General features: G+C 42.2%; 1 protein-coding gene across 6 annotated transcripts in view; it reads right to left on the reverse strand.

Moving 5' to 3' along the window:
* Pbx1 (PBX homeobox 1) overlaps positions 1-27,841 on the reverse strand; it is a 293,956-nt gene that overhangs the window by 262,197 nt on the left and 3,918 nt on the right. For 5 of the 6 annotated variants that reach the window (XM_048357480.1, XM_048357486.1, XM_048357483.1 and 2 more), the window contains exon 2: positions 23,245-23,318. In XM_048357480.1, coding sequence (XP_048213437.1) covers positions 23,245-23,318 — 74 coding nt within the window. Of the gene's footprint in view, positions 1-23,244; positions 23,319-26,694; positions 26,853-27,841 lie in introns of those variants that run through there. The other variant, XM_048357481.1, reaches the window with a different exon arrangement.

The following is a 27,841-nucleotide window of genomic DNA, read 5'->3' on the forward strand; positions in this document are numbered from 1 at the left end:
GCAAGGACAGCATGCCTATATCTTCCTTACTGATGGAGGTGGCTCTGCCCTTTCTCCTATCAGCCTTTCTCTCCTGTGAGGCTCCACATGAGGGTTAAGACATGTTTGTTTGTATGTGTCTGAGAACAGTGATGGTGGAATAGAAATCAACTCCGTCTCAGTGTTTGGCTCATTTGAAGACCTTGGAAAAGTCACTTCACTCTCCCCTCTCCCCCTTCATCCCACTTTCCCAACAACCTGATCTGAGGAACAGAAATCAGAAAAGAATTTGTCAGCCCCCTTCCTGGTGATGACAGGTGGATAATATCACCTCCACCCTAAATACCTCTCAGGGATGTGGGAGGATGGATGAGCCGCCATTACAGCCAATATTCTAGTCTCTGGCAATAAACAACTCACCTTTTGGAGGTAAATGGGCTCTTCCAGGGCAGCAAGGGAGCATTTAGCACTCTGGTAGAAGTAATTTGCTCTATGGTCCTCTGGTGTCCTGAAAAGTGTAATCCACCTCCAAAAGGTGAAGCCTTTACATGCCAGAGAATTTGTTTTCTCACAGTAGGATCAGAATGCCCGAATGTCTTCAGCTTCCTCAGGTGTCGTTTTCTGGTTTCTTCTCTCCCCCCAACGCTTCTTTTTTAGGGAAGAATCATGTCCTACTCTCTCATCAAACAGAAACCAGATGAAAACATCTGCAAACAACTTGGGAGTGCTCAGTGTGTGCCTGGGGAAACTTAACAAAAATTCTTTCTGCTGCTACCATGGCCCTCCATCTCCTCCTCCTCTTTCTCCTCCTCTTCTCTTTCTCCTGGTTGTTAAAGGCCAGGCGGCCTTTAATGGGAACTTTTCTCCTTTTTCCTCCCTCCCCCACTGCCCCTCTCCGCTGGGTCCTAGGCATTTGATTCCTGTCTGTCACTGAGTGATGAGGACAAAGGGTGAGGAGTCAGGAAAAGGTCTGTGCCACTTTGTTCTGAGTCTGGATTCGAACTTTGGATGAACCCTTCATTAGGGAGGGGGTAGGGGGAGGAAAGGAGAGGCCAGCATGGGGAAATCCACTGCTTTGGCAGCTGGGGAGAGAGAGAGAGACAGAGAGAGAGAGGAGGAGAGGAGAGGAGAGGAGCGAGAGAGACAGAGACAGACAGAGAGGGAGGGGAGAAAGAGACTTGGAGGATAGAACCACAGCCCCTTAGAAAAAAGAAGGCTGGGGGAGTGCTAAAGGGGGCTGAGCTTAAGAAAACAGAAGGCCAGGGATGGAGGGCCCCTGCTGTGGGCTGCCAGCCAAGAGCTAGTTTTGTTCTCCTTCTCCAGGCACATGCAAGCTCTCTCTGTCACCGTTTCTCTATGTCTTTTTCTCTCTCTCTCTCTTTTCTCCCAGCCCCCTGCCATTCATTCATTTTCATTCATTCATTCATCTACTTATTATTTATATCTAACTGGAAGAAAATTCCTAATGAACCCACAGTAGTCTTGTAGAGAGCAAAAGGAAGGAATTATCAGAAATGGGAAAGACAAGATCTAACTCACTGGCACCTAGGGAAAAAAGTATTCAGAAGTAAAATGTATGTTAAAAACTAGAACATACCTCATCATATAGTTCAAAGGCCAAGGCTGTTTCATCCTGAGTCTTTTTTTTCCTCCTCCAAGTGGATCTGCATATCTGTGTGTACTGGCTGACAACTTATTCCCTGGGACTGTTTCCTGGCATCCTGAGCTCCAAAAAGCACCATTAATATACAGTTGAAACCACAGCCAAAGCCAGTCTTCATTGTGCTCAACAAATGCCAGTTCCAACTCCCTTCTCCTTACGTCCCATTGCTTTTTCTGTGGGACTCTACAGGGCACTCACTCATCAGGCAGCCTTTCCTTCTGTAAACCTCTGACCATATCTGGATGTGAGGTTTTCCAGCTCCCAGAGATGGGCCTACCTGCTTCCTACACTCATCTTGGGTGCCCCAGAGGTCACTCAGGGAATTTAGACTAGCCTTGGTCATTTCTTTAGTCTTTGTTTCAGACTCCAGGCTTCAACCCCAAAAACAATCAGGTGCCCATCCCAGTGTGACAAAACACCTAGGAATCCCTAGGGCTCTTTCTCCTCTCTTTCACAGCATATAAGAAGTGGGCTTAGGCACTGAGATAAAGACGCTGAAGATGGGGAAGCCAGAGGGATGTGGCTGTAACATCTGGCACCTGTCTCTCAGCCTCTCCTGGGGACATCCTCAGTGTGCTGTATGCAAGGCTGCTTCTTGGAGTCAGTGGAGACATAGCAGATGAGAACTTGGCCTCTCTGGGCCTCAACTTTAACCAAGAACTCTGGGAGGAGGAGAAAAGAGATCAGTCAAGGGGATGAGCATTCACTAATATTGTGGGAAACTGGGATGAGAAAGTTAACCCCAGCACCTAAAACCTCTCACTTTGCATTACTGTGAATCAGTGAATAAACTACAATTTGCATAAATGTGCATGTTGTTCTTGCTCTAAGAAATTCAGACACAAAATGCCCAATGGCTAACAACAACAAAAAAGGCAGATAAAATGCAAAGTAGGTACTCACATTACAAAAAGGGCTCTTTACTCAAGTGGGAGTAGGAAGCTTGCCTGTGGAAACAATATCAGGAAGCATTCAGAGTTAATTCCTTCACTTAAAAGATGAAAAGACAGAAGAGTGCCTAGTGGCTCAAGCTTAAAATCCTAGGTACTCAGGAGGCTGATATCTGAGGATCAGATTGAGATTCAAAGCCAACTAGAGCAAGAAAAGATGATGAGATTCTTACCTCCAATTAATCACCTAAAAGCCAGATGTGGTAGTGTGGCTCAAGTGGGATAGCATAGTTCCAACCTTGAGTGAAAAACCCAAGTGAGAACACGAGGTCCTGAGTTCAAGCATGAGTATCAGCACACACAGACCAAAAAAATCCAATTAAAATTTAAAAAGATGGGACAGCCAAGACCCTGAGGGTATAAACAACTCTTGCACATCACCTGCTCCATGACAAGCCCTGCACACACATGGCTTCTGGAATGCTAGGGGGAATATTTAAATGCAAAATGTAAATCACCAAAGTCAGAGGCACAGCGAAAGCTATCAGCAGCCTTACCTGAAGACAAGGCAGTTGTAGCATCCCCTGACTCACACACAGGATGACATGAGGATACACCTAGGACACACATGCAAAAATACCAGAAAGGAACTGGCTTTAGTGGCCTCCAAACCAAGCCAAAGGGACTTCTCACAAATGTCAGCCTACAGAGGAATCTCACCTACCTACCCACCTTGCCCAAAAGAAGTCTAAGTAGCACAGCCAGAAATCACATGCAAGAGCCACCACTGAAGACAGGATGACAAGGAGGGAAATTTGTAGGGTAACTAGAGCTATTTCCTAAGGGAATGGCCCTGAGAAGTCAGCCAAGTTTGAGATCTGACAGACTATCAACTAGGAATTTTCACTGAGGGAGGAGCGGACTGGGCAAAGATGGGGACATTCATTCTTTAAGCCTCCCCAGGGAGAGGTTTAAATTACACAGGCTTACAAGTGGAAGGGGTTTGGAGGGTGGGGAGGTGTGGAGAGGTGGTATGGATGGTTGTGAGAACCTCCTTCCTGATCAGTTATTTCCTTGTTCTCAGCTTCAGCAACCTCTCACCTTTAAAAAACAATTAAAACAAAAGTAACTTCCTATTTGCAACTTCACAGTCTTGTTTATTAATATTAACTCGTATCAGATGGAACAGTCCTTTTCTGACATTTCATTGACCAGATAGGAGGAAAACTGATCATAAAGTCTTCATGAGCAGATAGAAAATGAGTCTAGTCTATGAAAAGGGGCGGGGGGGGGGGCGGGGAGGGAAGCAGAGAAAGGTTTAAAGAAGAGAAGAGACAAGACATTTGTGGGTGGGGATAAAAGGAAGGTGATGGAACATGAGCCCTTCATTAGTCAAAGCTGCTTCCCCTCCCACCTCTGTCTAGCCAGCTTCCTGATCTGATTATTGCTTGTCTTTATTCAGTTCCCATGTGCCTCACTCTCTTCACACCCACCATGGTCTACTGCACAAAAACCCTCTATTCCTCACTATCCCTAAATCCAGGATCACCACTCAGAAAATAGACAATGACACCAAGAACTTGCTGCCATTCAATAACACGTTGGTTAGAACCAGAAACACCTCTCACATCAGAGACACATCACACCAGAGCACACAGGAACCTCACAAAGCAGTATCCTTTGAGAAGAGAGTACTAAATTTGAGCCCATTCTTTAGATGTTCAGTCCAAAAAAATAAGTAAGTCCAAAATAGTCAGACTACTTGTGTCTTTTCCCTTTCCTCTCTTTTTCTTTCCTCTTTTCCTTCTTCCCCAGTTTCCTTCCTTCTTCCCACCCTTCCTTTCCTTCCTACTTGTCAAGTATCAACTACATACTGAGGGCTGAGGTCATAGGTTATAGCTCAGTGGTAGAACATGTGCATTGGGTTCCTGTACCCTGATAGGCCTTTGAAAATGAGTAAAAGCTAGCTGGTTTACCATCTATCATGAAAACTGACAGTATAGGAGGTGACAGGATTCAGGAAGGGCTTGATCAAGAGCTGCCCAGAAGTTCTTTCTGATTTCTCCCCAAGGTGAGCAATTTAAGGACAGGGTCATTTCTTACTTTCCTTTCTGTGCCTACTATTGAAGTAACTGACTAGGAAGGAATGGAGAAAGTATGTGGGAGAGAGGGAAATAAGGTAAAAATTCCCTCTCACAATGTATTAGTAGACACCAGGACCTTAGCAACACGGGTGTGGCTGCTTCCTTCTTTCACTGTTTGCATGCATAGCCCAGGTGTGTTCCTCCTGGCCATAGGGCTCACATGCTCTGGGAGGCAGGTGAAGGAGCTGGTGGCTGCAACTCAAGCTGCTCAGGAGCCATACAAGGATCCCCATAGGATCCCAGGCAAGCCTGCCAGGTATACTAAAAGAGAGGGCCTTGTCCTCCTATCCTGTGATTCAGGGGTCAGTGCAGTTTGCGTCCCCAAGGAATAGTATCCTCTTTCTACAAGAGAAAGAAAGTGAAAAGACAAATCTACAAGATCACCTCTCTCCTTCCTTGGAAAACTCAAGAGGTCCTCATCATTCTGTTTTTTTCCCTCCTCTCTCATGTAGATCAAATCCTCAAACTCCAAAAGGAGTTACTAGTGAGTGTGCCTTTGTTTGGAGAGGTTGTTTGTTTTTGTGTGTTTAACACTGGTCTTGCAATGTAGCCTGAACTGGCTTCAAATTCAAGACCTCCCCCCCATATTCAGTGCTGAGATGACAGGTGTGCAATACCACACCCAACCTGAGAATCTATTTTAGCAATCTTATTATACCCTATTTCACAAAAGTTAGAATGGTCACTCTTCTTAGAAGCCAGAGTCCAGTATTTTGTGTTTATTCCCAACAAAGAGCAGTGAATGCTTAAAATAAGTGTCAATATGTAAAAGTTCCCCTCTTTTTGGCTATAGAAGTTAAATGCTGTTTCAATTTGAAAAATATCTGCTGTGTGCTGAGCATGCAAATCCTGATCATTATTTTCAGGAAATCCATAGTCTAATAAGGGATTAGAACTTAGACCAATGATCACAATGAAATCCAGTGTTGGAGGCTTATAGAAAAGCCTGTGGCAAAGTATAATTATTTCTCTTATCTTTAAGGAAAATGCCCTTTATATCACTTACCATCTTCTTACTAGGCAATAGGGAAGAAATTCTACATAGGGCTCATTAATGAGGGAGGTGGGGAAATCTACCTTCCTGAAAGAATTGATTTGTTTCCAATTCTATTTTTTTAAACTTGAAACTGGTCTTATTTCCGTTTTTGCTTTTACTAACAGGAAGCACAAAATCAAAACTCCAGCCAACTTCACTAGAATTTGGAGCAAACAAGTTCTTAAGCTAGTTGGGTATTAGCAAAACCTAGGAAGTTTATGATAAGGAATTATCTCCTGCATTCAGGGTTACCTGGAAACATCCATTTGCATTTTATGTTACTGCTCTACTTGAATTTTCTTTTTTACTTACTACATCCCCTGGTATCACTTGTACATTTTGTCAAGCAACTTGAACTGCTCTTTGAAATGAGATGGTAAGTACATAAACAAATAAGATACATAACTGAGTTCTTCTTATAAATAGATGAGAAAGTCATCACTGAGTATGCAACCACCGCCCCAAATAGAAAAATTCATACAACCATCAGGAAAATGATATGGAGAAAATATAAGCATAAGAAACAAACAAACAAAAAAGAAACCTGAAAATAGATATTGAGCCAGGGTAGGATGATCTGAAGTGAATTTATTTTTGTTGTATAAAACTTCTATTAATGTCTTCCAGGTGTTTTCCTGATCCTTTAACCACAAATTTATACATAAATGATGATGATGATGATGATTGTTACTATTGTTGCTATTACTTTGAATCACCCGGGGGATATGAAGGTAGAGGGCCCTGCCATTAGTCCCATGGCCCAGGTTCCAGCTGTACCCAGATGCTCTGCACCTGGTTAACTCTCAGGACCACCAATACTCTTAGAGAGGCAAATGCTCCATCCTAAGAGCTCAGACCACCCACCTGCCAAAAGGAGGAGCTGCTGCATGTGGTCCTATGACAAGCATGGAGAGATAAGACCACCCTAAGCCTTACCAACTGCAGGATGACTCCCTCTGCACTCACTGGGATCATTTCAGGGCTCAGTACCTCAAGTGCCACAAGTGGCATGCCAGAATAACAGCAGAACCAGGAAGGACGTGGCATGAACACGACCCTGTGCCTTGCATCAGGCTCCTGTCAGAAATGGAGGGCTTCTGAGAAGGACTAGAAAAGATGGCATATAAGACTAGGATGTTCTAGACTATGCCTGTAAGCCTAGCTATGCAGGAGGCTGAGATATGATGATCACAGTACAAAGATAGCCCAGACAGAAAAGTGTGTGATATTATCTCCACTTAACCACCAAAGTTGTGTGGCTCAAGTTGTAGAGTGGCAGCTTTGAGGGGAAAAAAATAGCTAGGTAAGAACACAAAGCCCTGAGTTCAAGTTTTGGTACTATTCCCTACCCCAGGAGAGAAACAACGGGGGGGGGGGAGGAAAAGGTCATTCTTGCTCCCTGGGGAGAAAATTGAGAAGATTATACAGAAAAAAAATAGATAAAGGCTAATGAGAATCAAAAACAGGCCCACAGTGGGGTTTGGGGTTTGGACATCTTCTCTCACTAAGGCTTGGCTGGCAAGCAAGGCCTTAGGGCAAGCAAGTTCTGAAAAACAGGACTAGAGATGAATACAGTCAGATGGTTTGTTTTTTATCTGGACAATGAAGTAGGATTCTAATAGATCTTCTTAAACAATCACAATCAGAGGTGCTTGATGGGAAAGAATATTTGTCTAGAAAAACATCCACTTGTAAAACCTGTCCCAGTTCAGCCTCTCAATGGCTGTGTGGGTTTACAGAATGACATGAACTCTGTCTCACATTAAAAACTGAAGTGACCACAGTGGCTTGATACACAGTACAAACTGTGGCAGCCGCATTAACTGTTCCTGGGTGTGGACAGAATTCTCAGCGTCACAGAAAAATAAGAACACTTGTGCAGCCATTTCTGCTCAGCTTCATTCCAAGCAGTTCCTCCACCCTTCTCCCAGCTTGTCCACTCCTGTCTGCCACCCACCCTCCCAGGACTGGTGCCTCCAAGTGACTTGGAAGACATAAGTACAAAGCAGTAGCTTCGCCATTCACACTGCCTGTTCCCTTCCTCGGCTGACAGACGGGACAGACAGACTTTGAGTCTGTGTGTAGGATTCCAGAGCCAGCAAAGCTCCCAGAGCTGGCCTGTCCCAGCAATTGGACTGAACAGGCTCCCAGACCAGTTTGATCTAAAGAGACAGGAAGCTACTTCCTTACCAGCAGAAGGGCTAGGTAGGCCACGATGAGAAAGCCATCACCCCCTCCCCCTCAAGTCCCATAAACCTTCAGGAGACAGGCAGTCTAAAGCAGAAAGCCTCAAAGAGCATTAACTTAAGCCAATGTCTTCTACCAGCTGGGAAGCAGAGGAAAAAGAAGCAAAGTAGTCATGGAAGGGGAGGGGATGAATGTGAAAGATGAAGCTAACCATGAAAATTTAATTTGTTAAAATAATGACTAGAGAATGACAGATAATGCACAAATTGTCTACATGCATTTATCAAATACATCATAAATGAGTGTATGAATATCTATAACTATATGTATAGTGTATATACATAGATACACATAACTATATATATATATGTATATGTGCACCATGATAAAAATTAATTCCAGCTTCTAGAAAGCATCACTGTTTGTCTCTCTACTAGCAGGAACCCTGGAGCACAGAGGTAAATTTCAGCTTCCTCTTGGGCAGACTCAGACCATGTAGCTTAAGCTACCCAGGTGAGCAAATGTCACAGAGCGCCTAGTCAGCGAGTGGTAAATTCCAGCCATCCCAGGAAAATGCCAAGTAGTCTCAGGTCACAAGTTTGGCAAATAGCAATTTGGAAAGGGGGTGTAAAGGGGAGAGGGAACAAAAGAGAATGAAAATGGGAAAGGCAGGAAGGAAATGAAGAGGATTCCAGGGCTTAGGTAAAGGCAAAAAGGCTGAATAATACATTAAGGACTCAAGCGCAGCACCTTTTCCGGCTCTGCCTGAGGGGAGAAAACTGGAAGCTTTTGATTCAGAGAAAGTGTATTCCTGCACGGATCTTCCAGGGTAATAATGAACTGTGATTCGGAATGACTTTTAGAGCCACACAGTCCAGTCATGGGCACAAGGCTTGAAGAGAGAGCCAGGTGCCCATGTTATAATGATCATGAGCATGACTCAGGCCCCTCACTGGGCTGTAGCTCCTTGAAGAAGGCCATAACTCACATGGAGAGTTGTGTTCCTGTGTCTCATTCTTCATGCTTCATGCATTGGAGATGTTTTGTAAATATTTGTGAAGGTCTGAGGCAATGAATAGACCAAAACAGAATACAGATTCTTCGGTCCCATTGCACCCTCCAAAGATCTAACACAAAAGTGTTTCTAACATGAAAAAAAAAAGTAACTCAGGATAGGGCTTCATGTTGAATTTTTTCCAATGTTTCAGCTGATGGAGGTTAAGAATTTTCTTTTGTTTTTCATTTTGTTGTTGTTGTTTTTTCCCCAACATCTCCAGAAAAGATAATGTCCAACCATATTTAATGAAACTTTCTCAAACAAAATTAAGCGTCTATGATTTCACTTAAGAAGAGTAGCATCCGGGAGGTGACACCGCAGGTGAGATTTATTGGAATGGAATCTTGATAAGCCAACCAATCTTTGCAAACATGGGCCTAACCGGAAGCTAGCCAGAGAGGTGCTTCTAGCCTCAGTACTAATATAAGCCAATTAGGACTTTCCCCAAACACCCAAGCCTGAAAAGAGGGCAGGGGTTGGGATAGGGAGATGTGCCCATACAGTAGATGAGCAGGAGGGCTGGGTGTCAACATCAAGAGCAGAGGAAAACTGGCAACTTCCTTTGTGATCACTACTGCTGCTATGACAAGTGCTACCCTAATGTTTTAGTGGCAACATTTGTAACAGTCAGTGGTAACACTTCAGCAACCTACACACAATAACCCTTCCATCCTCACCCCCAGAATTGCTGGGATGACAGACACCCTGGGAAATTAATGATGGGTTCTGGTTCTTCAGATAGCAGACCAGAGACTGGGCTGGTGGAAATTCAACCTTCCTGCCTTCTACTTCTCCCACAGCCCTTCTACAAGAAGTTTCTGGTGGGGTCTACTGCAGGACTGGGCATTTGTCCTGGGAGGCTGTATTACTGCTAGAATGAGGATGGCACAGGAATCTATTCAAGAACAATAATCAAACATCAAGAACATCTTCTCTAGTGCAACTTTCTTTTTTTTTTTTTTTTTTTTTGCCAGTCCTGGGCCTTGGACTCAGGGCCTGAGCACTGTCCCTGGCTTCTTCCCGCTCAAGGCTAGCACTCTGCCACTTGAGCCACAGCGCTGCTTCTGGCCGTTTTCTGTATATGTGGTGCTGGGGAATCGAACCTAGGGCCTCGTGTATCCGAGGCAGGCACTCTTGCCACTAGGCTATATCCCCAGCCCTCTAGTGCAACTTTCTAAGAAGAGAACTAAAGCAATACAATTGAGCTAGGAGCATAGCGTGATGACAGCCCCTTAAGGCCTAGGTGGGGGTGGGAAAGCAACTGCAAGTGCAGGAGTTGGCCAACAGGCTGACCGCCAATGCCAATTCTCTATTTTCTGGAGACTCAGAAAGCACATTGGGCCTCCGAGAGCTCCTTTATACATCCCTGTAAACAAGGCCCGCCGCCATTATCAGAAACAAGTTAGGATGGAAGGCCCCGAACCTCCTTCTTCAAGTTGTTCAAGAAATCAAACTAAGCTTAACAAAAAACAAATGTCAGGGCTGTTTAAAGTACATCAAGTTTCTATGGGTTAAAAAAATCTCCCCAGAAGAAGGTGGCTGTGCTCCCTGGAAGGCTTGAGAGAAGATGGGAGGGTTTTCACGGTACCTTCTGATTATTTAATCCATCTCCATAGCATGAAGCCACAGATGGAATATTTATGGAGCAGAACCAAAACAACACAGGGCCAAATAAGAAAGGAGTACCAAATAAATACACATGCCTTGGAGCATGGGCATGGGCCTGTGAACATACATATGCTCACACACACACACACACACACACACACACACACACACAGCCCTCTGAATTTCACCTCTGGCTGCACAGCACTGCCTCTTTGCATATAAAAAAACAGGGGTCCCAGGGCCCCACTGAAACTCTAGACTCCTCAAGAAAGGGGGCCTGAGTACCCGGCCACAGAGGGCAGTGTTTAATAAGTGTTTAATAAGGAGAACAGGTTTGGTGAGAGGGTGACATTCCCTGCCTTATCATCCTTTTGGAGAAAAGGGTGAGGTCAGCCAGGTCAGAGGAGCTGGAAGCCAGGGAGTTTGGGGTGCGGCCAGGCTGCATTGCAGCCAGGAAGTCTGAGAAGGGAAGTGGGGAAGCAATGGAGATCCTCCAGACACCCCTGGGTCATTGGTCTCGGCAGGCATGGCAGGCTCCAAGAGCAACCCTCGGCCACACTTCCCAGAAGCCAGCACCAAGCGCAGGGTGCACAGTGCACAAGGGTTTGCGGTGCAGGGAAAGTCCTCCGCTGGCAGGAAGATCCCGGGTCAGGTGCTCCCAGTGTACCCCAAACCACGCACATCCACTCTACGGTGAAAGTTGCGGATTTGTGCCACCCTGCTTTGCAAAGCCAGTTGTGCAAGACTCAGGCACCTCCACCTAGACCCAGCTTCCAGGATCACCATGGTTTCCGAATGAGCCCAAGGCCATGCGCTAGCCTCCAGGCTCCTCTACTGTCGCCTAGTCCCCAAGTTTTATGTTGTGACGCATCCCCTTCAGCTCTTTCCAAAGGGCTCCTGTTTCTCTTTCCTAACTGATCTGATAAATATGCTTTCATGTCTTTTGGGTTTTGTTAGTTGGTTGGGCTTTTTTTTTTCTCCTTTTTTTTTCTTCTCTCCCTTTCACCCTTAACCCCCCCCACCCCCATCCCCAACTACCCTTCATTAGGCCCCAGGAAGAAACTAGTTTAATTAATTCCTCACAAGATGTGGCTCCTTCTCAGGCCTTTCTGTTTGGTGCTGGGCGCAGCAGTGAGGCCCACACCCACCCAAGCAAGCATTTCCCTGGCAAGGGGTTAGGGAATGATTACAGGCACCCTAGCAAGGAAGCCACACAAAGGAAATCTGGGCCTGTGTTGCCTGCTCTTTGTTTTTAAATGTTTATTAATGTAAGCGGGGAGCAAGGCCCTAGATGCTCTGCATGCACATGGTACAGCCAGGAGTTACGTCTGCACTGGGGTAGCCACAAAAGACTTCCAGAATGGATGTAGGCAGGGCTCATCATGAGTGTTCCAGAGAGGCTTTCTTTGTTAGGGACAAAAGATAAATGTCAAGTTTCAATTCTATTAATAATGGTAATTATAAGGATTCTCTTACAGAGACAACACTTGATATCTCAAATCACCTAAAGCCCTTAGGGATATAAAAAAAAAAGCCACTGACTCTTCATCCTACCAGCACAGGCCACTTAGAAAATGTATGTCTTTGACACAGGGGCAGAATCAACCTTCCTCAGAATAAGACAGACTCGGAAACTTTTCTTTCACAATAACTGCCCACACTTACATGGAGAAACTCAAGCAATGTCTTTCTAAATATTCCCACGTGAAGTTTCCAGAAGTCTTTCACTGACAGGTAAGTGGGAAACAAGTTATTTCAGTATTTCAGCTGAGACAAATAGTGACCAAGTACCTGTGCACATTTCAAGGTGAAAGGCAAACTCAGGCTTCCTAATTTCTGGCCCTCTACTATAGGAACTCAGAAAGGAAGTCCACACGCCCTGCAACCAAAAATCCTTCTACATTCTAAAAGATTTCCAGCCCAGAAACCAGGAGCTACAAACTCATAGCATGAGACATTATCTGTATGCAGTCACAAAGTGGATTACACTCTGCCTGGCTTTCCCCTGGCCTTGTGACTGTAATGCTGAAGCTTCACTAATAAACATTTTTTTAATTCCACTAATTCCCACCTTACTCCCCTCTGCACCCCCACCTGCCCAGTGTGCATTCTCCAATTCAACTTGACTGATGGAAGTAGCTGTAACACCACCATAACCAGTTTTACATGACTGTCTAGAAAAGATACAAGGCCTCCGTGGAGAAATCAGAACTGCTATAACAATGCAAAAGAATTTTCTTTCACAAATGCTCAACCTGCTTCCCTCCCATGAACCTAGGTGTTGGCGGCAGAGGGCTTGTGCCAAAGGAAAGTTTGGTGGCTCACCACAGTCACCTATACCAGGGGTGTGGAAAACTGGGAGGTTAAGGTAAGAGGTTAATAGGGTTCTTAGAATGACATACTACAATAAGTCAGTGCTGGGCCTCACAAGGCCTAGTGTGAGATCCAGAAAAACTGTATCCTGCTATGGAGTCCTCTGTACTCATTTCACCACATTCTAGCTAGAGAAAACAAGATGGCTATTTTAGGGAACATTCTAGATTTTTGTTAAAGAGAAAGTATATAACAAAGAGAAATTGACAGAAAGAATTCTATTAATAATGGTAATTATAAGGAGAAGATAGTCTAAGAGGGGACACTCTCTCTTCTCTCCCAATGATGACCTGAGCAGGGTGTAGTTCATTCTAGAAAGAGCTACCTTGGACACACCTTTATTGGAGAACAGGGCCATTTATCAGGAACCTCTTTCAATTGCTATGGATCAACCAGATCAAGCTAGAGAAGAGAAAAACTATGTATCTTGCTCTGAGTGCAAAAATAATTGCTCCTATCCCCACCCCACCCCAACCAAAACAAGGAACACAATATTTTATCCTAGAGCAACTACTCAATGGCCAAGTTTCCAAAATGGTAGCAACTAGGCATGTGTACCTGTTGAGCCCATGAAATATAGCCAGTCCACACTGAGATGAGCTGCAAGTCTTAGCACAAAAAAAGAAAGCAAAAAGATCTCACATGTAATGCTTGTGATAGCCAGGTGTTGGTGGCTCATGCCTATAAATCTTAGCTCCTCAGGAGACTGAGATCTGACATTCATAGTTTGAACCCAGGCCAGGCAGGAAAGCCCATGAGATTCTTATCTCTAATAAACCACTAAAAAGCTGGAGGTAAGAGTTGTGGCTCAAATGATTGTTAGTCTGGAGGAAAAATAAATAAACAAGCTAAGGGATAGCACCCAGGCCCCAAGTTCGAGCCCTTGGACTAACACAAAAAAAGGGAAAAAATATTTATGATATTCCACGTTGGTATGCTTTACATATACTTTGGTTAAATAAATGATATACACTATAGTTACTTCTTCTTGCTTCTTTTTCAGTGTATTATTGTTATTCTTTTGTGTTTGCTTATAGTGAATCTATAAGAAAAGTTAAATCATTAAATTTTAAACTGATTGCTTGGCACTGGGGGCTCACGCCTATAATTCTACTGAGGAGGCAGAGATCTAAGGATTATGGCTCAAAGCCAGTCCAGGCAGAAAAGTCCAAGAGATTCTCTAATCTTGTGGATAAAAAAGCCAGAAGTAGACATGTGGCTCAAGTGGTAGACTACCACAGACTTGAGCAGAAAAAGTCAAATGAGTGCAAAAGACTTCAAGCCCTAGTAAGGCAGGGTGGGGACTGCACATGCGCTCACTGAATAGCATTGTTTCCTAACAGTCTCTTCCCAGAAATCCAGGGCTGGAGGAGGAGGCTGTGGGAGTATGGGATACCTTTCACCTAGCATACACTAAGGCTTATTTTTCTTTATAGAAACAATCATTGCACATAAGAGCAAGGTGAGCAAACATTTTAGAGTCTCAAACTTCTTGGCATGGTGGCTAGGGGTTGGGTTCAACCTGAAGAGAAGGGACTACATGAAATAATACTTGTATTAAACCATGCTCACTTGCTGAACGATTTGCTTTCTGTTATGGTCTTGTTCAGTCTTTCAAGCAACCCGACTGATCATTGTTTTCACTGTATAGATAAGGGAACCAATGTTCACTTGGGCCAAGTAACTAATGTTAGCCAAACTAAGAGTTGGCCCAATTGGCCTGGAGAAGATAGGTAGTCACTGATAAGAGAAAGGAACAAGGGAAAAAAAATAGAATGCTTGAAGTGTTGAAGGCAAAACTTAGTGTCACTTATAATATAGCTCAAAAACACACCAATTGTACTTACTAAAATACATTTGTTAACAGTTAAACATCGGCTGATATATATATATATATATATCAGATATCGCAATAAGTATTTGTTTTGTTTTAACGCACTGATGGCAGCTACTCTGGAATACAGCTTGATATCCCCTCAAAATCTGAACACGGCTGACATATGATAGTGATACATTACATGGCATATAAGAAAAACTTTACAAAATCTTCCTGCATCCAGATAAAACATGTCTACACATGAAATTATATGTGAACAATCAAAATAAACAAAAGGGAAATGACCAATGTGTTCACAAGTTAATAAATGGACAAATGAGTATACAAATCCATACAGTAGAATATTATTTGGCTATGAAAAGGTATGCAGTGCTGTCACAAGCATGCTAAAGCATGGGTGAACCATGGGAACATGGGAAATAGAAGCATCTAGTCACAAAGCATCAAATATTTATGCTATATTGTATGATATGTAGTTCTATTTATGTGGCATGTCCTGAATAAGCAAAATACATACAGACAGGATACAGATTATTTGGTGCCAGGGGACAATGAATTCTAGATAATATGGATGTATTGGCAATGGATGGTGGTTTGAGAGGGTTAAAATGCTCTAAAATAAACCAGGTGGTTATTTTTATTGGTGGTTCTTGCCAGTAATCCTAGCTACTCAAGAGGCTGAGAAGTGAGGATCCATTTGAAACCAGTCCATGCAGAAAAAGCTGGAGGACTCTTATGTCAACCACCCATAGGCCAGAATTAGAAAGTGGAACTCAAGTATCAGATAGAGCACTAGCTCTTGTGCAAAAAAGCTAAGGGACAGTGCTCATATCCTAAGTTCACAAAACAAACTAAAAAGTTATAAGACTATACTTCAAAAATGGGTGTACACCTATACACCTCAGTGAATTTACTAAAAAATGTTGGAACTAATTAAAGGAATCAATTTTGTGGTATATAAAACATATTTTAAAAGAAAAGAAGTCTATTAAGCATCAAGAAGACTGTCCTTATGACAAAGACACTACTTTTCCTAAATAAGAAACCTCACCTCCTCCGAGTCAAGAAAAAGCCAGGCTGCCTTCAACTTTCAATGCACTCTACATGGCTTTTCCCATTTTGTAAATTTGAATGTGGAGTGAATAGGTCCACAAGCTTTCAGAGAGGGAGAAAAGTGCATGTGCATGTGTGTGCGCGTGCACACACACACACACACACACACACACACACACACACACACACTGTGCCAGCCTAGTCTTAGGACTTGTACTCTGGGTCTGGGTGCTATGACTGAGTTTTTTGGCTCAAGGTTAGAGCTCTACCACTTGAGCCATAGCTCCACTTCTGAAATTTTTTTGAGGTAAAGTTCTTAATTGGGGATAAGAGTCTCACAAGCTTCCCTGCTAGGGCTAGCTTCAAACCACAATCACCAGATCTCAGCTTCCTGAGTAGCTAGGATTACAAATGTGTGAGCCACCAGTGCCCTGTTGAGAAAATATTTTTAACTAGGATTACACAATGTCTCCAGTTGCTGCTGCTAAGAAAACCCATCAACATAGAGCAGTCCTAGCTAGCTGAGTGGTGGTGGTTCCAATTTGAGCATAATTCACAGCCCTTGTGTCTCTCTTCCCTCCCCTTCTTGTAGCTTAGCCCCAACCTTCTGGCTACATGCAGCTAATTCTCGTTTTGAGAAAATGGCAAGAGAAACAAAAGAAAGTGAATCTTCAGTTCAGCAAGTTTTGTCTTTTTTCAGCATGGAATTACAGAGTCGTGGGACTTAGTCTGTAGGGACCATCTGCTGCAGGCCTCTCTTCCATGTATGAAAACAAGGCTAGAAATACCAAGAAACTATTGACCCTGTATGTCCTGAACTTCAATTTACACATCTCACTTCACTTGATCCTTACACCAACCCTTTAATGGAGAGATCACTTTTTACATAAGGCACAGAGAAGTTTAATAACTTAAATGAGGTCGCACAGCTAACAGCAGATCACGCTGTAACAGATAAGTTCTTCACCACTCTCTCCTAGCTTCTCCTTAAATGTGCCTGTGGTCTTACAACCAGTTAGATGCAGTTCTAGTGCCAGCAAGGGGTATGAGTCACTCACACAAAATACCCACTTCACGATAAACATTTCAGAAGGAAATGTAGGCAAAACTGGAGGCAAAACCAAGAGAGCAGACTTTTCCACCCATCCCAGGCTTTGATTTCTACCAACAATTGAGGGATTGAAAAAAAGCAGCCAGGGGCTGGGGATATAGCCTAGTGGCAAGAGTACCTGCCTCGGATACACGAGGCCCTAAGTTCGATTCCCCAGCACCACATATACAGAAAACGGCCAGAAGCGGCGCTGTGGCTCAAGTGGCAGAGTGCTAGCCTTGAGCGGGAAGAAGCCAGGGACAGTGCTCAGGCCCTGAGTCCAAGGCCCAGGACTGGCCAAAAAAAAAAAAAAAAAGCAGCTGGAGGTAAGACGTTTAGGTAAGTCATTTCTGACCTTATTCTGCCCTACTAAGAGAGGTTTTAATCTCATGACAATCTATTCATGCACTTTTTTTTGCTTTTGTTTTGTTTTGTTTTCTGGGAATTATCTTGCCAGGTTCTAAGAAGTCACCATCTCTAAGACACAGGCAGACAAATCTATAAACAGAGAATTTCCTCGCCCAGGACACCTAACTCTAATCGTAGGCCAGAAAGGGGTGTTGCTTTGACCTCAAAGAATTAAAACAGCAAAGCTTTATGCAATACAGTGTTAGTCCTGAGGTAATTTGTAATAGACAATATCAAGCCAGGCACTAGTAGCTAAAGCTTGCAAGCCTTGCTACTCAGGAGACTGAGCATGGCGGTTCAAAGCCAGCCCAAGCAAGGAAGTCCATGTAGACTCTTACATCCAACCAACCACCAAAAGCTGGAAGTGTAGGTATGGCTCGTGATAGGGCACCGGCCTAGAGTAACAAAGCTAAGGGACAGTTCCTAGGCATTGAGTTCAAGCTCTAGTATCAACACACACAGAAATCATATTATAGCCTGTTACTTATCTAGCCCAGAAAGCACAAAACACTGTAGAACAAAATCACTAGTTCTTCATTTATTTTATTTATCAATTATTGCATTCTTGTATCTCACTACACTATCTCAGGTATGGGCCAGAGCTATAGCCAGAATTAGTACACTCCTCTAGCTTCAACTAATATAATAAAAATATGTAGAGTACTTTCCAGGTCATAGGAAAATGTACAAGAGCTCTCTCTGGAGGTGAATCTAGTTGAATTTATCACTTAGTGGTTGGGGTAATTTCTTTTTCCTCAAAAAGGAAAAACAAGCAAGGTGCTAGAGGCTCACACCTGCCATCCCAGCTACTCAGGAGGCTGAGATCTGAGAATCATGATTCAAAGCCAACCCAGGGAAGGAAAGTCCCTGGGACTCTAATCTCCACTTAATTGCCCAAAAAACCCAGAAGAAGAACTGCAGCTCAAGTGATAGGGCCTTGAGCAAAAGAAGCTCAGGAACAATGCCCAGGCCTGGAGTTCAAGCCCCAGGACTGGCACACACATACACACAAAAGGAAAAGCAATGAAGTGTAAACACAGCAGCATCCACCAAAATGAAGGACTATAGCTCTCTCCTAAAGGCATACAAATAAACTACATCTCAAAAGAGGTAGCCATGCTTTAGATGATCAGTTAAAATACCTTCCTGTTTACATGTGTTAAGACCCAGGTTTGGGGTCACTTGCTTGTGTGGAAGTATTTTTTTTTTTGCAATTTTGCCAATAACAATACCAAGTTTACAGATATGAACCAAACAGAGAAGCAAAGGAGCAGGAAAAGGCCTGGCACCAGCGATGCACTAGGTACCCAGCCAGTAATGGGCAGAGTCCCTGGCCCAAAGCATAAGCCCAGAGCCAGCACCCTGTGGCCCAGCTGGACACCACACCTCCAGCCCACTCCCCCACCTCTAGGGCTCACATTCTCATCTTACAAAGACCCTTCTGGAATCCTTAGTGTAACCTAAATCTCTCTCCTGTCTAATCATCACACAGGCACATGCTACTATTATTTGCACAAATGACATCAAATTTCCAAAAATTTCTTCCTGGAAGCTATATCCATGCTGATCTTTCTGTATCTTTTTCCCACTTCCCCAAAGCCAGAATTTTCCTCAACTCACTTCTAAAAACTGGAAAACACCAAAGTGCCTGGAGAAAAGAGCCATTTCCCCTTGCAAATTCACCTCAGCTCAGACCTCTCCATGTTGTACTGCAGGTCGACAGCTTATATTCACATTACCATAAATAATACAGTCTAACCACATCACTCCAGCCTGAACAGACTGGGCCTGAAAGGTGATCACTTCAAACAGACTTGCAACTAACTAACTTCCCCTCATACAATCCTTCATTCGCTCCTTAGCCCTTCTGACCACCTCCATCTCCAAGAAGAAAAAGGACCACCTTTGTGAACAGTTTTACTACCAAGAAAAAGGGTTTGCGTCTGTCTGTGGTATACATGCACTTCTACAAAAACTCACTCCTGCTTCCACTTCAAAAACGATCTGACTACAGGCTGACTGCTCTAAACGGTATGAAATTATTTCACTCTGTTCTGCTCAAGGACTGTAGCCATCTGGACCATTTCTCTGCAATATACAGCTTCCTGTGTACACACAACACACACCCATACATGCACATGCACACACACGTTCATGTATACACACATAGATTGTTTTCTAATGTTTTAAAGGAAAGAGAGAAGATGTACCTTAATGTAACTGTTGAAGTTCAAAAGCGCTAGACAAGAATTTTTTTAAAAGAGTATGTAAAATAAGAGAGAAAGAAACAAATACAGTAGAACACATAAAAACAAATCTTATCATTCCAGGAGTTGGTGTTATAGGAGCAAAATATAATTTTTTAACCTCCTCCAATTGCTTCATTTAACTTCAGTGCACATAATTCATGGAAGAACATTGGCTGAAAACTGCCATACCTGGCTATTATATTCTAAAATTAAAAACTACTCACAACAATTGCAAGTATTCATTGCTATCTGTAACTATTCTTTATAAGTGACCCCAATTATTTTTACCTCTTCCAATTCTTCAATCTGCATACTTTTTGACATAGAAGGTTTTTTAAAAATCAAGAAATGTTTAAAAGTATATTCTGGATCTTTTTCAGAAATTCAATATGTTTGACTTCTCTTTTTTTTGTCCTTCTTTCTATCCCACAAACCAATTACCAGCATAAACACACACATGCAAAATTCAGCCTATTTCAATGGTGTCAGTGACAAGAAATAGGTTTTTTTTAATGTGATAGTAAATGGTCCAGAATTCTATAAGAAGTCCCAATGTTGGAATGTGAATGAGCAGATAAAAGCCATATCTGAAATGTGCATAGCTGTAGATCTTGACAAGGTTTTCTTGATGCTGTCTGGAATTTGCTACCCGAGCATTCTGCTGATATTCTTTTATTTTAGCGTTTTTTAAAAGCACAGACTATCAAAATAAAACCTTACCTACATGCTGAAGCAAGAATACACGTGGGATCTTCTCTAAAAAGAAAAATCCCCACAGTTAATTTCTAACTGAAATACTGCCTACTTTAGGTACTAAGCATGCTTTTTTTTTAAGTTCCAAAAGGTTGGTAAGTCATCTTAGTTAGACTTCCTATTTATTTCACACTCTTCAGACTAAAGTTCTTAGGAAAAACAAAAAGCAAAAGCAGGGAGTGAGTGCAATCCCCAAACTAACTCCTCTAAGGAGCTCTGCCTAGGTAAGCCAAAGGTATGACCATCACTTAGAATCCCCACAAACAGAAGTCCACACTAAATCAAATAACCTCTCAACTCAAAACCCCTCCTAACATGCCAATGTACCTGAAAGTAACAAAAGGAAGAGTCCCCAAGTGTGGCAGAAATGCATACGAACTGATCATTCTATGATCTTTTTACAAGAAAACCAAAAAGCTTGTGTAACTTTATGCTTATTTTACATTTCTCAGACACATCAACCGAATAGCAGAAATGCAGGAAGTTAGCACAAGGACTCACACAGCAGATCCTAAACAGCCCTGCAATCAAAGGGTGCTTTTCCACACACTACAGCTGATTCCTACCTTTAACAAAACACTCACATTCCAGGAGAGGAGAGATTTCTTCCTTCCCTCGGTCCTTCCAACCAATACTCAAGGTGAAGATTAAAAGGAAGGCAGTCTGTTTTATTTGTTTGTTTTTCTCCCCTTTCACTCAAGGTGTCCTTCTTCCTCTCAATCCTAAAGTCCAGCATGTCCATGAGTATTTGCCTCTTAACATAGAAGGATCAATAGATCCCTATGTTTTTCATTTACATTCTTTCAAAAAGTATTTTAAAAATATATTATTCAAGAGACAGCATACAAAACTTTAACTGAGATATTTTTTGCCACGTTAAATGAGTTGACATAAGTTTCTTTTTGAAGTAAAATACATATTCTAATGATAAGGTTATTTTGACCACTATGATTACTTCCTATCACCACACTTTAGTTAGCCAAGATTAACAAGAACCAAGTTTTTAACCCGCACCTGAACAGACCTGTATTCACACTCATCCACTTTGATCTATAGCCTCACTAGGTTTTAATTAGGAAACCAGAATTCAACACTTTGACTACAATACACCATTCCCTGACAGGATTTCTTTCAAAAAAATCTGATGAAGTGCTTCAGAGATAAACTCTTCTGAGCTCATATCTGTATATATTCCTTTATATTTCTGGTTCAACATTTTATGAATCAACATCAACAGAAACTCAAATGTGATTTGAAACAAATTTTCAACAAACCCAAGATCCAAAGTCAATAAGCATCAACCATCAAAGGAGAAAAAAATTGAGGAAGAAAAAAAGAGAGAAGGGAAATACACACATACACATTATAGACACTTAGGTTTCCTTTTCAGAGCTAGTAGGAAAAGAAAACCTGGAAAGTGTGACAAACTAGGAGGCAAAAAAAAAAAAAAGCTGTTTTGAGATTTGTATGCACAATCTATAAATCTCTTAAAAGGGTGTCTTGGGGCTAAAATAATGCAATTAACAGCTTTGTAGTAAGGTTAGGCTTTGGCAAAGCAACCTGGCAGACCTGAATCCCGGAGCATCATTTCTCAGGTGCTTTGTCTAGGATTTAATGCACAACACAGATAACATGCAACAAACGAGCTGCTTCCTCATTTTCCATACATTGGAAGGCCCAAGTAATTACCTATGTGATCCACAGTCACATCTTGGGACTACATATTTGGAAAAAAAAAAAAAAAAGAAGAAGCACAGTGAACTCTAAAAAAGAAAGCCACCTACCCCCCCCCCCCCGCTTTTTATGTGTAACTATCAATGTATATCAACCGGGCATGCAATCATATTTATTGTCACTTTCATTCATGTCATGCCCTTGCTTATACGGTTTAGATATGAATTATTGACTGTTACACTCCTTGTTGTAAGAAATAAATAAATAAATTAGATGTCAGGTACTTTGCACTGCTTTCAAAAACAAGCGAGGATGAGGACATCAGAAAACAGCAGAAGCTCTGGAGCTTTCTATAAGGGCTTTCTGGTCCTTTTCCTTTACACCCTGATTTCACATTGCCTTCTGAACTCTTTCTTCTTACAAGGGGAGAGATTTTTCCCACTTTGGAAAAATTAAGGATTTAAATAAACAAACAAGAGGATGTTGCTAATGTCCTTCCCAGAGCATCTGTTGTTTAAGAACACCTCTGATTGATGACTGCTATTTTTTAATTGTTGCTTTAAAATTTAAATGCCCTCCTGGGATGTGTTATAAGTATGTTAGTCCATGATTTGAGGTCTAGAAAGTAGGAAAACAACAGAGGAGCAAGATCGGGCCGGAATCTTTCTCCTACACCCTGCTATAAAATCACAGGCCATTCAAATGCTATAGCCTAATGGTGTATATGGTGCTTTCTACAAATATATTGACAACACAGCCTTTTGAGAACCTCAAGTCTGCTGTTTTACATGATTACAAGGAAAAACAATAGAAAACTTTAAACATTTTAAGCCTTCACCCAACTGCAAAAAAAAAATAAAAGATTTTTAAATATGAGCCACAATATATTCATACTGTACTTTTACTTTCCTAGCCTTCCTCAAAGCCACACCATTCTATATATTTCCCTCCAAAACCTATATTTTAGCACCAATTTTTTTTTTAAAAAAAGAAAGGAATCAAGTTAAGAAAAATCAACGCGCAATATCTGAAAGTAAGTGTCAAAGAAACTTAGTACACGTTTTAATAAATTTTTCAAAAAGGAAGAAAGCAAGCAGGGCTAGAACTTCCTCTAGTATATGTGGTCAGTCTTGATTGCCTTTTATTCAGAAATTTTAACATTGAATAGGAGGTTCAGACTTGCTTAGTGAAGTGATTCAACTGGCCAAAGAAAATGCCAAACAGTTGGCTTCTCATTTCCTACCTGTTTTTTCTTTGATTTCACACAACACATTAAACAAGGCAGGCTTCATTCTGTGGCAGTTTAAAGCATGTTTTCTGCAAGGAAAAACAAGGAAGGATTAGATGGACTCTGAAGATCAAACCACTCATAAGGTAGGGGAGATATCTGACCATTTAGCCCAAACTATATGCCAAGCATCTCCGTGGGGCATGCTTCCACTGCTTTTATGACTTCATATACAAGTCCTCCCCATAGCAAAAGAAATAATATTAATAAGCAGTGGAAAATAAGGATTTAACACAGACGTAACCTAAATTATAACTATTTAAGACAAGGTTTGATTTTTTTTAAGTAGTGTAATCAAAAGTGAAATTCTTAATACCAGTCATTCAGGACAATGAAAAGACCAAAACCAATGCATAGGTTAACAGTTGTGTATAATCCAGGCAACAACCACAGCCTAAGAGCCGCCTGCCTCTCTCTCTCCGTCTGTGTGTTTTCAAATTTAATTCATCCATGTGTTCGAATTCATTCTGCAGAAGCCCTCGTATTCTCATAAACACAAGATGCTTGAAAGGTCTTCTGAGTGAACTGTCAATTTATAAAATTTCAGTCCCCAAGTTAAAGAGTATGGAAATGCATTGCCAGGGGGCAAACATACCCATATGGGGAATGAATTCATTTCTCTGTGTTCACATTATGGCTCTCGCGCACACACCGCTTATTTGCAGGTGTTGAAATTCAATTATTTACAATTAGGACCTTGCACCCACTGGGGAAAAAAGAAATACAATTTTGTCTTTTAGATTTGTGATTTACCTGGTTCCAATGGCCGTGGGTGTTTGTACAACGCACGGGAGAAACAAAACAATACCTTCCCTTCTACTTTATTATGGAATCCTTTAGCAGAATGAGATTGTTTTGGAAACAGAATACTGATCATATCAGCTATCAGTTAAGGGAATTCTGTTTACTAACTAAAATTTATGTGTAAAGATAAGTGAAAATCCTTGGCACTCAAAACCACCAATTATTTTTTTAATCCTTTTGAAAGTTTGGAAAAAAAGATAGAGACATCCTCATAAATAACAGAGATTACAAACATGTTGTATGTTCTATACAACAGGAGAGTAATAAACTCAGAATTCAACAGTAACAAAATGCACCCATACATTTAATCTCAAATAGCAATGCCTTACTTTGGAATCAAATGCACATTATAAACTTGTGACTAGAGAACGGGAAATAAAAAGAACACAGTATCTGCTAAGTAGAGTTACATTGTTAAAGCAAAAAGAAAAACAGAAAGCATGGTAGCCCTCTCACTCCCTTCTCATGTAGAATTGGGGGGGGGAGGAAAATATTTAAGGATCTTTACTGGATCCTCTAAAATACTTTTCCCTATGCTTATGCATAGGCCCAAATATAAACAAAATATTTGGCACAGCAATATGAAAGCAGTGTATCTCCACAGTACACAAATGGGTTTACACAGAGAGAAATGGGAATTTCCCCCATCCCAAAAACTGCATCTGATCTTTTTCAGCATCTAGGCCATTAAAGGGGAACCCGCTGAGCAGTGTTTGTCCTATTTCACACACACACAAAAAGAGAGACTAAACCTCAGAAAAGTGTTGAGTCTCTATTCCTACCGCCCTTTCCACTTCACAAACTTGTTACTAAACCAGTGTGCTAGGGTGTGTGAGTTTATTTTTCTGGAGCAATATTATGGGGAAATCTGTTGTGACTCACAAGAAAAATTGCCAGTGGAAAATCTTTCATTTACTACAGCTATTAGAATTCAAAGAGAACACCAATTAATTGCAATAATAACAATAACTTAAACCTTCCTTGTGTTCTAAAAAAAAAAAAAATCAGAGGTCCGAGTCTTTAAACATTTCCAAGTTGAGCACAGCTTAACACTGGTACTCTGGAGTTTATATGCTACATGTGCGAGCCGCTAAAATAGTTTAATTTATAACATCCATGCTTTTAGTCACTTCCCCAGTATTTTCTCAGCTCAGATTCCTATTTCCCTTAGACAAAATTACATATATATGAATATATAATACATACATATAATATCTTCATAGAACTGAGTCACTTCAGCTATAGTAATTTTGTATAAAGAGGTTCAAGAGATTCTCAGACTAAACTCATACACAATAAACTTCAGAGAAGATTCAAAGATTTAACAAAGCTGCCTAATTATGTAGACATATGTTGTCATTAGATTTTTTTAAAATTCTTCCTTTTGAGTTGGGCCTTGGGCAAGCTGTTAATAGACTGCCACTTGATCTATGTTTTATTTTGAAAAGAGGATTTGTTGTAAAATCCTAGTGTTGAGGCTATTTACCTGATAGTAAATTAAGTAAGTCAGGACACTACAGTTTCTTTATTATGATTTCGGTGAATGACCATCTTATGTCCTGTGGTATTGAAATGCATAATAATCACACATGCTATCACTTCTACACAGTTGGTTCTAGGTATCCTATCCTGGAGAATCCAAGGGAAAAGACACTGCTTGACTTTGGGAGATCCCCTCTTACCCCCCCCTTTTAAAAGACCATAGTTCGGACCAACTGCTTGTATCTGAGATGTTAAGGAAACTAACTCAAATTACGACACAATAAAGTTAAGCTAAAACCCCAGTCTCCTAAAACTAAACCAACATGCCTAAAAGCAAAATTATCTTTCCTTCCTTCCTATTAGCTTTCTCTATAAAACAGAAATAAGTGAATGCAGTGTTCTCTGGAGAGCTGACAACTACAGACAAAAAAAAACACACACACACAAAAAAAACACTGCTTTTTGTTGTTGTTTGTTTTGGATTTGAGGTGGAGGAGAGAAAGGGGAAAATAATTTTGGAGGGGTAAAGTCCAGAACGAAAATCCAACTCCCTGAATTAGCTAAGAAGTCAGCTCCATTTGCAAATAAAGTGTTCTTGGGACATTTTATTTTGCAATGTTAGGGAGTCCTTCAACAAGAAAGCGTGGAATGGTGCTCAGAACTTGACAATTCTGCTCTCTTAGACTTTTTATTTAAAGGAGAAGGAAAAAAAGTGCAGAGGGCCGCTTTTGGATCAGTTGGCAGTATTTTCGGCTGTGCCTTAGTGTTTGTGTGGGTATATATGAATACCTCTATATTCTCTCTCTCTCACACACATACATACACACAATATGTACACATCACAGCATGGTCGATTACACTTTCGATAACAACGCTCCTTTCAATTTTACTCCTCCGCCATGGAGTTGCTGAGAGAGAGAGAGAGAGAGAGAGAGAGAGAGAGAGAGAGAGAGAGAGAGAGAGAGAGAGAGAGAGAGAGAGAGAGAGAGAGAGCAGAAATAACATTTTAAAAGAAAGCGCTGTGGTGGATTCAGTTCCCATTGTTTCCCCCAGCGAGAAGGAGAAAAACAAAACAAAACAAAACCCCAAGAAAGGAAAAAAGAAAAGCCTCCATCTCACCTGGCCTGCGCCTCATCCAAACTCTGATCTGTGATGGTCATAATTTGCTGTAAAATGTCTCCAATGTCCTGCTTCCTCCCGCCCTCCCCTCGGTCCCTCCGGCCCCATCCTGCAAGTGCTGGGACAGGCCGGGGTGTCCGGCCATCCCGACCCCAGCATGGGAATGCATCAGCCTGGGCTGCTCGTCATCTCCGAAGGCTACGGCAGCCCCCGGCTCTTCCTCTTCTCCTCGGCTCGGATCCCGGGAAGCACCGAGGCTTTTTATCCTTCAAGCTGTCTTCAAATCCTTTTCAGGATAAACAGGGAAGGGGGAGAAAAAAAAAAAAAAAAAAGAACAAGAAGAAGAAGACCAAAGAAAAAAAAATCCCTTTGCCTCTTTTTAGAGGATGGTGGGAGGAGGGGAGCGGGGAGGGGGAGGGGGGTGTGAAGGGGTGAGGGTGGGGATAAGGGCCAGTGGGGAAGGGTGTTGACTCCAAAAAAAAAAAAAAAAAAAAAAAGAGCAAGAAAAAATAAATAAATAAACCACCTTCCCACTTGGCGGAGAAAAAAAAAAAAAGAAATCAGAGCTGGCTTTTGGTTTTTTCAGTCCGATCTCCTTTGCAAGGCAGAAATGAGCTCCGGGCGCTTAAATCTGTGGCTTAATCCTTTTGCAAATATGCATTGATCGGGAGAAAGGAGAGGAAGGCAGGGGGATTGCAAGGCAAACTTTCCCCCCCCACCCCCCCGCTGCCCCCCACCCCCACTCCGGGCCAGAGCGATCTCAAAGGGGGTGGGCTGTGGCAAAAGCCAGATCTCCCCAGCCACGGCGGCAGGCAAAGCACGGGCTCTCTCCTCCTCCTCTCCCTCCTCCTCCTCCTCCTCTTCCTCCTCCTCCTCCTGCTCCTCCGTGTCTCCGCAAACTCCAACAGCCCCGTCAGCCTCCTGCTTTTGTTTAGCTCAGGCTCAGGACTCCAGAAACATACACAGAAAAACCACAGCCTGAGAGGAGGAGGAGGAGGAGGAGGAGGAGGAGGAGGAGGAGGAGGAGGAGGAGGAGGAGGAGGAGGAGGAGGAGGAGGGGGGAGGAGGAGGGGGGAGGAGGGGGGAGGAGGGGGGAGGAGGAGGGGGAGGAGGAGGAGGTGGAGGAGGGGGAGGAGGAAGAGGAGGA

The sequence above is a fragment of the Perognathus longimembris genome, chromosome 11 (assembly GCF_023159225.1).
Source record: "Perognathus longimembris pacificus isolate PPM17 chromosome 11, ASM2315922v1, whole genome shotgun sequence".
Taxonomy (NCBI): domain Eukaryota; kingdom Metazoa; phylum Chordata; class Mammalia; order Rodentia; family Heteromyidae; genus Perognathus; species Perognathus longimembris.